Source organism: Zootoca vivipara, chromosome 16 (assembly GCF_965207765.1).
Source record: "Zootoca vivipara chromosome 16, rZooViv2.hap1.1, whole genome shotgun sequence".
Taxonomy (NCBI): domain Eukaryota; kingdom Metazoa; phylum Chordata; class Lepidosauria; order Squamata; family Lacertidae; genus Zootoca; species Zootoca vivipara.
This window is the reverse complement of record NC_142599.1, coordinates 30299179-30313777: the sequence shown is the minus strand read 5'-3', so window position 1 is coordinate 30313777 and position 14599 is coordinate 30299179. Positions and strand designations below refer to the sequence as shown.

At 46.1% G+C, this 14599-nt stretch overlaps 1 protein-coding gene across 1 annotated transcript; it reads right to left on the bottom strand.

Annotated features, from left to right (window-relative positions):
• NAA40 (N-alpha-acetyltransferase 40, NatD catalytic subunit) lies at positions 1–14599 on the bottom strand. Its single transcript, XM_035098929.3, has 8 exons — positions 14383–14599; positions 10925–11020; positions 10251–10303; positions 9919–10014; positions 9100–9258; positions 6894–6977; positions 5287–5364; positions 1–4161 (listed from the first exon to the last, which is right to left on the bottom strand). The coding sequence occupies exons 1-8, from the start codon at positions 14386–14388 to the stop codon at positions 4020–4022; spliced, it is 714 nt and encodes a 237-aa protein (XP_034954820.3). The 5' UTR covers positions 14389–14599; the 3' UTR covers positions 1–4019.

The window sequence follows — 14599 nt, the reverse complement described above, 5'->3', positions numbered from 1 at the left end:
TAGAGACTGAAGAAAATGTTTATTTTCAAACATATGAATAAAACAAATACAAAAATTAAAAAGTCAGCTTGTTCCCTTTGATTCTGGTGGAAATATTTGCCAAGAAATGTAATTACCATAGAAAATTATTCTAAAAACTTTGGGGGGGGACAACCCCCCCAAAAAAACACAAAATAAAGAGGGCAAAAAGGACACTAGATACATAGAAGTATACAGTGCAGAGTTTACAACTTAATATTACAAAGCATGCCAGATTTTTTTTTGGGGGGGGGGTAAATAAAAATACAAGTGAGAGTTAGCCACACTCAACCCAACCACCTTTTCTTGATACTTTGGAATACAGAAAGAGATCCACGTATAAGGTAACAAAAACAAAAGGTTAATATAGCAAAATGCAATTATCAATGGATTTTTGCTATGGGGAGGTAATATCCAGAGGGCTCTTTAGCTTATCTACTGTTCAAAAAGTCCAAAAGAGCTAGAAGCTTCGGAGACTGTCCCTAGCATATCAAACAAAACAAAAATGAACGCGATAGCAACTTTCCCCTTGTTAATAATTAAATAAAAAAGCAACAGGGGGGGCTTATCCTAAGAACATGGTTGTTTTTAAAACAAAAAAGGGGTTGTTTTGTGTTAAATGGGGCCCATTTGTTTCTACACCCTGCTACAGGCTATTATAAGTGAGACCAGGATGACATGGTCATGCCAAGGAGTGAAGTTGACTCCGCAAACTTTCAGGGGGAACAGTGCTAAGATGAACAGATGCCCCATCCAAGAGAGGGTAGCGAAATAGCTCTCTTTGCCTTGGTCCTGCTCACAATGGAGCAGATTTAAGACTGAGTTCTGCGTCTCTTGTTGCCCTAGGCCAGGGCGGCATGTTCCTGCACAAACAGGAGAGTGCATTAAAGAGCCTCCTACTGCCACATGGGAGAAAGACATGCCAAACCCATGCAGGGGAGCTAAGTGTTCTGGAAGCAGCAAGTGCTTAAAATTGTGTGCTACCCCCAGCAAAGCGAGTGCCCCTTCAGTTAGGGCACCCAGCCTGCCTGAGTGGTCTATCCTCCCCCATAGGTGGCATTTGGACCCCCTACCACAACTTCACTTTTTCATCACTTTGTATCTAGAAGGCACACATTTCCTGGGAGGTGAGAAGTGGCAGTGCCACACCCCAAAACCGTTGCACAGCAGGACCCGAGGTCCTCCATGTGTTACTGGACTACAACTCCCACGAGTGACCATGCATGCGTGGGGCTGTTGGGAGTTGGAGTCCAAACAAATCCAGAGGGCCACATGCTCCTCATCCTTGCCATAGCGTCTGTGACACATTGCTGCCTATTCTGTAGCTGTAACTGCCCCTTAATAAATTGAGAGGTTGCAGAAGGGGCACCAAGCTCATGCAGAGGCCTCCTGGCTGAGTCTCCATCACTTCAAGCAAAGGGTTGGGAGATGCCTGTTAGACTGACTGCAATGCTCTCAAGTTATCACTGGTCCATGAACCTTTCCCCAGTGCTGACAACTGAAAGCAAAGCGAGTTTCTCAAGGGGGAAGGGGTGCAAACTAAGAAACAGCCTGAGACTTGCAGCTTGCCCGTTTGTCTCACCATGCAGGCACTCTTGTCCCTGTCAATTCTGCAGCCAGAGTGAGAAGAGAAGACACAGTGGTGAGATCCACTTGCACCCCGCCTAGAGATCAATCTTGGAAAATCTGATCCCCAGATGCTCACAACGGTGGCCATGGCTGCTCCAGCCCTGAATGATTCTGCAGCCTGAATGATCCACACGCACACACAAAAGCCTGCATGCAACTCACTCCTTGGCTGTAGACAATGCATTTCTACAAAAATCTAAGTATGAACTTGTGGGGTTCCGATCCAATCTCCAAGAGAGGAAAAACCACTGGCAATCTCTCCATTTGGTAAGATGCAATTCAAGTAGCAGGGCAATTTTTAATTCTTTAAAAAATAGGCTTGGGGCCAGGGAAAGCCAGCATGGTGTTCTCCAGATGTTGCTGAATTATCCTCCCTGATTGTAGGTCATGCTGGCTGTGGCTGATGGGAGGTGGAGTCCAGCAACATCTGGGGGAGGGGCACTCACATTGGCCACCCCGAGTTCAGGCATTTAAAGGCTCAAGAGTAGGAGCACCCATTTTGCATCCCTTCAGAGGGAACCAGAAAAAGGCAAAGAGGCACACCCTGAGACAGAGGCGAGGTCCTGAGGTTGTGCGGCTGGTGCGAGAGGCTCCATTTTGGGCAAAGGGGAGTTATGGGATGGATCACTTGCACCACCAGCATTGCTACAGCAGAGGAGGACCAACACTGGGAAATACAGCCCAGGCAGTTGTCAGCAGGGCCTGGTGGAACATGCAACAAGACAGAACTTGGGATGCACGAAAGCTACTGGTGGTTGCCTGGCAACCAACAGCCACTCTCCTCCCAAAACTGCTATGTTGCAGCCTAGATCGCTAAGGAAGCCTGGTGGGAAGAGCAGGACCGGGCCAGTGATTGACAGTTGCAGCAGGAGGACGTGGCTGGTCAATTCTCAATTAAGCTTGTACATACCAACACACCTCACTGAGGCAAGAAGGAAGTAAGATGTCATTTCTGCACAACAAGTCATAAAGATGGGGAAATGACACTACACTGTGTTAAAAAGCTGGTAACTCAAGATAATTAACTGAAGGCAAAGGCTGTCTCTTCTGGTGATGAAGCATCAATGCAAAGCCAAGGCATTCAAGAATATCTTTTAAAAAAACCCAAACCAGAACATCCTTGCTTCATAATATAGAGCAGGGGTGGGGAACCTAGTTTTAAAGATGGTGTTTGGGCTCCATTCCCATCCTCCCCAACCACTGCCCATGCTGGCTGGGGATGATGGGAGCTGGAAACCAATAGTAGCTGGAGGGCCACAGGTTACTCACCCCGATACACAGGATTCAGAAATGCCAGAGCTGCCTGTTTCCCAAAGACTCAAAAGGGTGAAGGGCCCCGAACAACCAAAAATGTTAATAGCATTTGAATTATTATTTTTTCTCTTGCACACTTCCTTCAACTCAGCCTTTTGGACACAGGAATAGCAAGTTCAGATATCATTGCTTCAAACTCTTGCAAGTTTTCTCCAGGTGGTGTGTCTGTGTGCAGAAAGTCTCCTGTGTATGTCACTGATAGCTTGATTTGGCTTCTAAGGTCCTCTAAGGACACAGCCAAATGGGACTTGACAGCAGCAAACTGCACAAGCAGTACATCTGCATCAATATTTCCCCACCCCACCCCCAACGTATAAACAAAGGGGAAGTGCTCCAGGCATGATCAATGCAGAACATTAATGAGGGTATGATTCTAAAACCTGTACAAATCTTTTCTCCTCCCCTCCCCAATCAAAAAACAACAACAGGTGGCTGCAACATAAACCCAGGAGAAATCCAAGCAACAGGATGGAGTCAGGCAAGATTTCCCCAGGTAACCCATGTGGGGGACCACATCCAATTTGATACACGTTGCAGTTTTGTGGCAAAACAGCAGTCCAATGTAATGACTGAAGAAAGGAGAGGCACAGATCAATGCAGGTGAGGAAAGGTCACGTTTCTAGATGTGCTACTCCAATAAGGATTCTGTAAAACTCACTCCCTGCACCTCTTCAGCTTGGAGGGAGAGAGCTATCCCCACCATTCACATGGGGAATTAACTATTTCTTCACTGCAGCAGTGTAAGCTTAACAAGCAAGCAAGCAAACCCTGCTGCCCAGATTCATGCCTTCGGATCAAGATTGTAAGTATGCAAGATCTAGCACTAGGTCTGAGACTTAGGCATGACTTTGGTTCCCAGAGCCTCCCATACGGAGGAAGATCTTCCATCCTGGGATTCAGGATGCAATAAAGGAGTCTTGTTTGTCCTGGCTTGGGGGTGTACCAAGAAATGGAGGAAGTGGGGAGGTGGGGGGGGCAGGATCAGGCAATGGAAACCAAAGAGAAAGGCAGGGTTGTGTGGAGAGAGCCAGGTTCTTTGTCAGGAGTGAAGGACAACCTCAATGGCAGCAGCCTCCGCAGTGACCACCCAGGTGAGCGTGCTGGCTCTCGCCAAATTTTGTTCTCCGGCTGAGGATCTCGTAAGAGCAGTCATCCCCGCAGCAGCCAGACATGCTGGGTGAGGTATCATCGATTTCAAACCTGCAGGGGTAGAAGTGGTGGTGGTGAAGGAGGAGGAGATAGAGAAAAGTGTCAGGTGGTATTTGCGTCAATGCTTAAAATGTAGCCACATCAGTTGCTGCACAGCTGTGCAACTAGAGCTGGCCTGGCCCGTTGGTGTGGTCTCCACAAGCAACTGATTGCATGAAGAGTCTACTTGTAGAAACAGGGCAGCATCAGAAGAAAACATGTGAGGAAAGGCCCGGGATCCTTGTTTTACAGTAGCCAAGCAGATGTCCCAAAGGGGAGCCTGTGGTCAGGATCAGAGAACAACAGCAACTCTCCCCACTTGCAGTCCCCAACAGAAGATTTTCATAGGCATACTGCCTCTGACAGTGGAGGGAAGACTGTGACTAACAGCCTTATATTCCATGAATTGTTCTTATTCCATGAATTGCTCTAATCCCGTTTCAAAGGTTTCCAAGTTGGTGCAGGCCATCATAATATCTTGTGGGAAGCTGTAGTTATTTGGTAGCTTGTGCTATTGTTGAACAGTGCCTGCTGCCCTTGGCCTAAGAAAGGTGTGGGGAACCTCGGACCTGCAAGGCCTCCTCTCCTGGCCCCATCTCCACCCAGCGATTAGACAGGGGGTGGGGAGCCTTCTACTGGCACCAGTGGGAGCTTTCTTTCCATTGTTGGAGGGGGAAAGGAAGCAGGAAAAAATGGATGATCTTTCTGGAGATTGTAGCTGGGAAGGGAAGGACTAGGTGTGTGCATGTTCGGATATATATGGGCACACCCACTTTGCTTTGGCCCCACCCACCTCTGGCATGTGGTCTCCCAGAAGGTTAACCATGAAGAATATTGTTCTGAAAATGGCTCTGTGCCCTTTGCTCAGAAAGGGACAGGGAACTGCTGGCCCCCTACATTTTGCTGGACTCCAACTCCCATCAACCCGAACCAGCATGGCCAGAGGTCAGGGATGATGAGTCCAGGAACATCTGAAGGACCACATGCCCCCCATCCCTGGCTGAAGAGAGTCAAATAACCAACTAGGTGGGGCATCAGCTCTGACTCACTGAGGTGTAGGAGAGGGGCATCTCCCCAAACCCATCTTCTTCTGGTCTCCAATTCAGGTGAGTGAAAAAGTAGTAAATGAAGTCTTACTGTAAAGCTTCTCTGAAGAACTGGTAGGCCCCATGATTGTGTTTAAATACTGTTAACATGACTTTCTTCATCTGTGTACTAAGAGCCAGGGAGAAGACAAGGTCACCTTGGTATGAGGTCACAAGAAAGAAAGAAAAAAGCAGAACAGAGCTCCTTGCACTTTCACAGTAGTCTAATTTAAATTAGTTCCAATCCCATGTAAAAATTGAAATTATTAAATAAATACACACACATGCCTGTATATTTGGGGATGGCCATCTTCTCTTAACCCAAAGTTTGAAAGTGCATTTGGTATAGAATTGGATCCTCCAGAGAAAGGCCAAGTTTTAGCAGAGTTAATACTGCACTAACTAAAACAGAGAGCATAGTCTAATGACTGTACCCAATGATGGTTTACTCTGAGTAGGGCTCATTCAAAAGAATGGACTTGATCAACTTTGGTTTACTAATTTCAGTGTGCCTACTCACAGTAGGACTTCGCTGGATACAACCTTAGGTTTTAAAATCCAGACGTTTTCAAAGAGCACAGCAAGCTAGCAGTTTATGGCTGCATGTTCATCTGGGAGCAATTATCTTGCGCTCTCACACACCTGTTATGTGCAAATCAGATGATGTCGATGATTATATTAAAGCAATATTGTCGCCTAGGGATGGGAAATCTGTGGTCCTGCAGATGTTGTTGAACTCCAACTCCCATAATCTCTGATGGGGCTGATGGGAGCTGGAGTCCAGCAACATTTGGAGGGCCACAGGTTTCCCTATCCCAACTCTAGTCTTTACAACTACCAAAGGAAGCTCAAAAAGGTGTCAGAAGGGATTGCTGAAGATTTAGGGAAGGGTGCTGGTCAGGAATTTCTCTCTTCACCCAAGGTCTTCAGAAGGCTCCAGTTCTGGTCCATGCTAAATTATTTGCAGTGTGTTTTTCATTTTATTTTAATGCAAGCAAAATAAAAATGCCTAATTTGATACACAGAACATGCAGAGGGTTGTATACAATGCTAGTTCTACACAGAGTAGACCCACTGAAGTTAATAAACAGGAGTAATTTAGGATCATGAATTTCAGCTGGGTAGAATTTAGTTGGATATGGTTAAGAGGTTAAAAACAGAACCATCTGAATTCACACTGGCCTGGTTCATACAACAGCACAGCATGTTCAAACCGTGGCTTACCAGGAATTGTGCAGGCTCCCTAAGCAGTGCTCACAGCTGCTTTTCTTCTCCCCAGTTGTTTTGAGCACAAACCCTGGCAACAGCTCAAGGTTAAGCTCTCTCCTCTCGCTAAGCTTGAGTCCCAGTTCAGATAACACACTAAGCCAAACCTTGGAATGGCAGTAAAAAAAGAGCAGGGAAAAGCAAAGCAGCAGCAAGCTTATGTCTGCAAACCTGCATGCTTGCACGAACCTGGTAATCCACAGTTAGGGTGGCCATGCCGTGCAACCCAGGCCATTATATGCCAATCCTTGGTATCAGGTATTCAGGGTTTGTTAGGGTTTTTTTTTAAAATGGGGAGAGATTAGTGACTCCCAGTGGGCATGTTTAGGACTGCAGCCTCAGAGAGCTAGAGAGAATTGTAATTCAGAAAAAGGCAAAAAATAGAGCACTTACCTGTTTGCCACGAGCTGTAGGATCTGTATGAGAAATTTGCCGAGACCTTTCCTTCTCACTTTGCTTTCCAGCTGCACTTCGTAGCTGAGGAGTTGAGGAAAGGGTGAGCTTCAACATGCTATTAAAGAACACCCAGGCCTTGAAATCCTCCCACAAACATTGCTGCCCTGAGCTGCAAAATTCCACCCCCCAACCCCATTCGGTCTTTCCCCACAGCTTCAGATGACATAATGGATGCAAATGGCTTTCAAACTCTCAAAGGAAAAGGAAAATAGAACTATATAGGCACTGATTTGTAATGTTGTGTTCGCCCCTTCCCTTCCACCAGCTTAGCAGCTGCAAGAACATAGCCCTTCAGATTTTGCACCTGGAATAAACACAGCAGTTTACACACATAAGTCAAACAACAAATCTGTGTGGATTTTCATGGAAGATAAAGCTTTGAAGGCCATGCTCCATAGTTGGAGGCAATGTCTTTCTGAATACCAGTTTCTGGAAACCACAGGGCAGAAAGGTGCTCTTGCACTGGAGTCCTGCTTGTGGGCTTCCCATAGGTATCCAGTTGGCCACTGTGAGAACAGGATGCTGGACTAGATGGGCCACTGACTTGATTCAGCAGGACTTCTTTATGTGCTTCTGTTCAGAACATAGGAAACTGTCTTATACCAGGCAAGGCTACCCCAGAGTAGGGGTTCTACCCCAGTACTGCCTACTCTGATTGGAAGAAGCTGTCCAAGGCAGAGAAAGGTGTCTCCCGTCACCTGCTACCTGATGCTTGAAGCTGGAAGATGCTGGGAACTGAATGCATCACATGGTCTTCCGCAACCAGGTGACCGCCAGGCATTTTTTAATACCACTTTCACTAGGCCCAACCAGTGTGACAAGTGACGTAGGGTGATGTAGTCCAACAACATCTGAAGGGAAGCAGCATGGAGAAGGATGGTATATATCAAGCTTGGAGTTATCAGCATCCTCAGGGAAACCCAAGGCTTTTTTAGGAGTCTTTAGGGACAAAAACTTAAGAGACTAAAATGAATAAATCCCCTGAATTTATTCCTGAATGAGGATCAAGTAGGCAAGGAACATAGGAATGTTGGATGGGTGGGTGCAGAATGGAAAGGAACAACCTGAAAGAGGGCATGGCTGGCCTGCACACTGAACAAGAGCACTCCACACTTGAACTTTTTTTGTGTAGGACATTATTGTGTAGGACATTACTGTAGTCAACCCAACAATTTGTGCTTTGCCAGATGGGAACATGAAGGGGCTGAAGCTCACAGGGCTTTCCTGTAAAATTTGCTACAGAGAACTCTGAGATTTCTTCCTTTGTCTGCCTTTGACAGGAAGCTGTAATACTTCATACTTCCTTTCTGCTTGGGGCAGACTCCTCTTTCTCCATTATGCTTCCAAGCTGGCCACACATACATGTCTGAACTCTGCACTCTGAACTCGCCATTTTTGAACTTACATTTTGTACTTTTGTAACTCAGGTGGTAGTTTTGCTGATGATTTTGCTACTGTAACTGATGATTTGAAACCTAGATTATGTAACTAATTACTACATTCATTTCTTCACAAAATGTGTGTGTGATTGTTATTTTAAGGGGGGGGGGCAAAGGGGTAGGTAATTCCAGGGGAAATACAGTCCTCCTTAAAGCATTCTGGATTATTGTTTCAAGAAGTTAAATCAATCTTGTCTTAGCTTCCAAGTTTAAGCTGCAAGGGATGGTACTGTGCTGATCTCACTAATGTGAGCAAGGAAGCAGTAATAACAATATATTCCCTCCTAGTGTCTAAACCCATTCTTACATTTTGTGTGTTAGTTATCGAAAGAGCAGTGATTTACACAATAAAGGAAACTTCCTGTCCCCAATTATATAGCTGGGCTGATACAGGATATCAATAAGCTTCCACTTCCCACATCCCCCTTCCTGTACCCTGCAAAATTTTGTAGCAGGTTTGACTTGTGTGCATCCTTCCACTCTGCAATGATCCACCTGGTCCTCCCCAAGTGCAGAATCTGAGGCAGGCACCCCCAAACTTCGGCCCTCCAGATGTTTTGGCCTACAACTCCCATGATCCCTAGCTAACTGGACCAGTGTTGGGGAAGATGGGAATTGTAGTCCAAAACATCTGGGGATGCCTGATCTGAGGGCACTCCAAGAATCCTGAAAATAATTATGACCGTTTCTAGCAGGAGACATACCAATAGAGGACCTCATCCCCGCACTCCACATCAAAGCGGAAGTGTGAGAAAGCCACGGGAAGGGAGCCGTCATCCAGAGCGATTAGGTACCAAGCACGGTCATCTGACATCTCATCTCGTTTCTCCCGGTCTTTCCAGCCCCACTCGCTCTGCTCATACCTGCGGATGGGAAGAGAGAATAAAAACCAATAGCTTCACACCCTCTCCTTAGAGGAGAGCTCAGCCACCTGGACATAGTACTCACCATAAGAAGCAGCCTGCATTGCTGCCTAGGAGAGGGAGGGAATCTCTTGGGTACCGGAGCACGTTCGGGACCCGTTCCCCTTCTCCACCTGGGCTTTGAGCAGCACCTCTGGATGGCTACCTATCAAACTCTGCAAAGCGGACCCAACTCTATTAGCCATCAGAGGGGGCAAGAAGCTGGTTTGCAAGACAATTGCAAGGTCTCTGTGACAGTTAGCAACGCAATTGCCTGATAGGCTCTGCAATCTGTTCTATTCTCTTTCTTCCTCAAATCCCTTAGAGAAAAAGTTGTGAAAAACTGACCATCCTTACTAACAAAACAGCAGCCTGTTGGGAATCTCTGAAGCACAGAATACTGAGACAGGCCCTTGATCCATCTATCCCAGGATTGCCTATTCTGACTTGCAGCAGCTCTCTAATATCTGGAGCACAATGCTTTTTTTAAAAGCGGAGATACGACTTTTGGGGGACGGGAAAGAAAGGGAGTTGTCCCCCTTGCTCTTGCTTATCCCCATAACAGTTGGCAATAGCTCCCCACTGCCGCCCACTACCCCTGAGTGCCCCCTTGGGCCTTACAAGGTCTGCATGTTTGTTTTGGTTAGTTCAAAAGCCCAGTCAAGTGTGGTCGGGTCCAAGCTGGAAACTCGTTTGCAGTCAATGGAGACATTTAACCTGCAAAGAGAGAAAGGAAACGGAAGCCATTAGGTTTCAATATGCATAAATAGAAGTCCACTTTGTAGCCGAGTCCCAGGAGCAAGAAGCATGCAATACCAGACGGAGCAGCAGCAAGCGTTTCATGGCTTTCCACACACACACAGTCTCAAAGCAAGTGTTAAGGCTTTGACCAAGAAGACCTGGGTTCAAATCCCTCTAGCCTCAAAAATGAAGAGCAGAGAACTTCTACTCACCCATTTCTGTCATATTTCTTGAACACTGGAAAGGCTTCTAAGGGGTCTCCCAACTATGGAAAGAAAGAGAGTATACTAAAGATAGCAAGAGACAGATGTCTGCAGTTCAGTCAAACAAAGAGATACTTTTTCAGGGGCTTTTAACATTTAAAGGTTTCACTTTGGGAAAAGTGCTCTCTCTCTCATTTTTGCCCACCATGAATTCCAAGTGGGGAGGAGAGAAAGTGTTTGGAGTTGTGGTTTTTTAAACCACTTCTTCCTGTTTATTTGCATGTACTGTCCAAGAAATTTTGGAACAGAAAACAGTGGATAAGTTATAATCAGTGGTCTCTGACATTCAGCAGCAACATCTTGGCAGCAGTGACAGACAGTGTTAATTGGCTGGTGCTGCACAGAAACAAGCAAACTGGGTCCTGGTCATCGAGGGAGCTTCCACAACCAAGAGGGGATTTGAACCTGGGTCTCTTTAACCCAAATCTAACCTTTGAATCCAGACTTCCCCAACCTGGTGGACTCCTAATGTTTGGGACAGCTCCCATCAGCCCTGGCCAGCATTACCAATGGTCAAGCATGATGGTAGCTGCAGTCCAAACTATCTGGAGGGCACTGCTGCTCTATTGCCACTATACCAGGCTCAGTCTCCACGTAGAGGGGAAAGAGAAAACAAAGCTCACTTTATTTGCAGCTTCCACCTTGGCACAGACGGCATCCCTTGCTGCTCGCTCCTCCAGTCGTTTCTGTTTCTTCTCCTTGCCTTTACTTGATTTCCTCTGAAAGAAGAAGGGCTGAGATGTTAGAACAAGGCGCAACATGTAAATGCAGCCGAGTTGTACTCAGTATTTAGCCTTAAGTGTGGCTTCCCCCACAGGGACTACAAAAGTTCACTCCACATCATCTCCTCTCCAGGGCTGGGAAAAACTCCTGCCTGAAATCCTAGAGCAGGCATCCCCAGACTTCGGCCCTCCAGATGTTTTGGATTACAATTCCCATCATCCCTGACCACTGGTTCTGTTAGCTAGGGATCATGGGAGTTGTAGGCCAAAACATCTGGAGGGCCGCAGTTTGGGGATGCCTGTCCTAGAGCCACACTGTCAGTCAGTGTAGAGCAGTGGTTCCCAACTTTATTGGTGGCAATAAAAATACAATTAAAAATCATACACAGTGTATTTTTAATTGCTTCTTTTATTCTTATATATTGTGTTTTATTGTACTCCACAGGATTCAAAGTGTAAAACAATGCAAAATATAAAAAGCTATTAAAATACTATTACAAAGCAATGTGAATATGTAATACAATGCACAGGTGGTTTCTGTTGTTGACTACAAATCCAGACACTCCACAGACCACCTAAATGAAGCTCGTGGAGCAGTTTGAGAACTCCTGGTGCAGACAAGGGTTTTTTCATTTGTTACATTTCTCCTCTCATATCACGATTTTTCCTGTCCAGGGTGTGGGTGAGTGTAAGGAGGTTATGATGTAGGCTTTGAGAGAATATCAAATCCTAGAACAAGGGTAGCCAGTGAGGTGCCTTCTAGATGTTTTGAAATAGAACTTCCATCAGCCCCAGCCAGGATAGCCAGAGATCAGAGATGATGGGAGTTGTAGCTAAGCAAAACCTGGAGGGCATGCAGCCTACACTTGTGCTAAAGAGACAGGACCCAGGCTTCCTAGAGAAACAGCTTTCTATCCTGCATTCATTTTTCCACCTACAGTCCCAAAAGCCAGTTCAAATCTGACTTGGAAATACTGAGTTGTGTCCAGTGCTAGTCCAGCTCAGAATAGATCCACTGAAGTTAACAAACATGACTTACCTTATACTCATTAATTTTAATAGGTCTACTCTAAATAGGACTAACGCTGGATACAATCATCATTTTTTTAAAAAGGGAGAAAAAGAAACACTTGCTTATGAAGTGTTGTTAAGTTTTGCCAGCCTGGTGAGTCAGTGAATACCAGATGTTCTGAGCCAAAAACATGTGCCTAACCTCAATGCAACCCTTCCACCCTTGCTAAAGTTCAAGCAAGGACATCCTTCTCCCCACCCCCCACATGAAATTGTCTGGGAAGCTAGTTCAGTCGGGGCAGGGAGAATGTGGGGCAGGAAGACTGCCAGCAGATGGGAGGAGAATGTTGTGGCTGCATCTTCCTGGCACAAGCAACTTCCAAAACAATAAAAAAGGATAGATTGTGTGTATTTCCTGGCCTGAACAGGCATGCACCTGCAATAAATATTTTTTTTCCTTGCAATTGCTACTCTGTTACATAGGAAGATGGGGTTCTTTAGCTGGTTTGGAGGAGATAATTTTATGAACCTTTCTTTGCCTGCTTCAGCTTTGCACTGTAAGTATGTGAATGCTATTGTTGAATGTTATATGTGGCACATCAACAGCAAGAAAGGTAAATCGGCTCCTTCCAGTTTATGGAAGTGTTTGTGTCAAGCTGTCCAAAGGCAGTTCTTGCGCACCCCTGGGAAACAGGCAAGTGGTGACTGACAAGCTTGACCTATGACACATTTTGAGAGAAGGCGCTTGTACCTTTAAGGGCTAAGCAGGCTAGGAGAATTCCAATAACTGCAGCTTCTGCCACAATGACAAGGTACACCTGCCAACACTTGGCATCTAAAAAACTGATTTAGATTTCTAAAAATCATACTGATGCTTCATGGGTTAACATATAATCCACCATGCCCCTGAGTTCCAGACACCTAGGATCATCCAGTTATAGAAAGGGAAAGAAAAACTATTCCTATCAGCAAGGCAAACAATTGCCAAAGCTGCTTCAATTTGCTCCAGATCTTCATGGAGAATGATGTATGTTAACAAAACACAACTATTTGTTCTGCTTTAAACAGAAAAACCTCTTCAATAAAAAGTAAATGTGATTTAAAATAATGTGGGTGTTGTCATAGGGCTGAACTGCCTGACAACCCCCACTATTGTTCTTCCATCCCAAATATTTCTGCCCAGGACAATTGAGCCTAACCTTCTAAATAGTTAACCTTTTCAGTTCTGCGATTATCCATTACTTCCCCCATGTAAATTGAACCCACCAAGGCGACATATCTTTGCCCCCTCCCCAATCCTCAACTCTACTTCAAACCGGTCTTCCCCCTCTGTTTTGGACTCTCAAGTGCTATCAGTCAAGCCAGCATGTCTGATGGGAATTGTAGTCCAAAACAGTTGGAAGGCACTAGGTTGAGAAAGTGGCCTTAAACATACTCATCCACCACAGTCCTAACCCCATTCACATCATCTTCCAATACAGTGCTTTTTATCTCCCCTTATATCTTCCCAATTCAAAACCCCACAACCTGACCCCATGCCTTCACATCCCATCACCATTATCTAACACCCCAGTATTGACCTCCTCTCTCCTGCACCCTGGATTTCCCTCTTACTTTTTCATTTTCCTGCCCACATCAAATTTTCTTTTCTCCCCACCACCCCATTCTGCTAAATCTTCCCCTGCATAATACATGTTTCTGTAACTTGCTTTCACCTCTCCAAGCCAGTCTTTCCCTCCCTGATTTACCCCCCAGCCTATCCTAGGGTGTCATTAACTCAAAGCCCCCCCCCCAATTCCTGCCCCTCCCGAATTACTTTAATACCACCAATACCGTGGATTTATCCCACTTTCCACCGTCTATTTTAATCCTCCCCCCCCCGCCATTACTCCAAACCTATCTTCTCCTGCTTAGTTGCCTTATTACACCCCTACAGGTGTCCCCCATTTACTTTCCTCCCTCTAAACTTGGCGTCCCCCTTCCCAAAGTCTCCTAATCCTCCCACCAGCAACCTGCCTGTAGGGTCACGTTAACCCAAAGGAACCCCCACCCTCCTCATTTTTCCATGAACTACTTTAACATCTCAAATACCAATCCCTAAGCCTTTCCCCCACTTCTTCCAGCAGCAAACTTCCCATTAACGCCCCCAGCTCTCCCCCCGTTATTATTCCTTTGGTACCCCGACACCAACCCCCTCCTCCGGATTTCCCCTTTATTTTTTCTCCCTACCCAACACAAAACTTTCCACCCACAGAATAGCGCCCCCCATTTCACACACACCCCCAAAAATCCTGACCCCCCTTTCCTTCCCGCTCCCCCCCCACGGGAGGAATCTAGGCCTTACTCACTCCCATGGCGAAGACGACAACGAGCCCCCCTACAGTCTCCTCAAGATATCCGTAAAGCCGGGGGGGGCCGAATGTGATAAGAGGCGCGGGGGGGGTGTTATTCCCCTACTGCGCCTGCGCAGTGCCCCAAACGGTGGTGAAGAAAGAGACAACCAAACGGCACCTGACGCACAGCGTGGAGGTGGGAAGCATCTAAAGGAGAGCGGGGAGGGGCGTG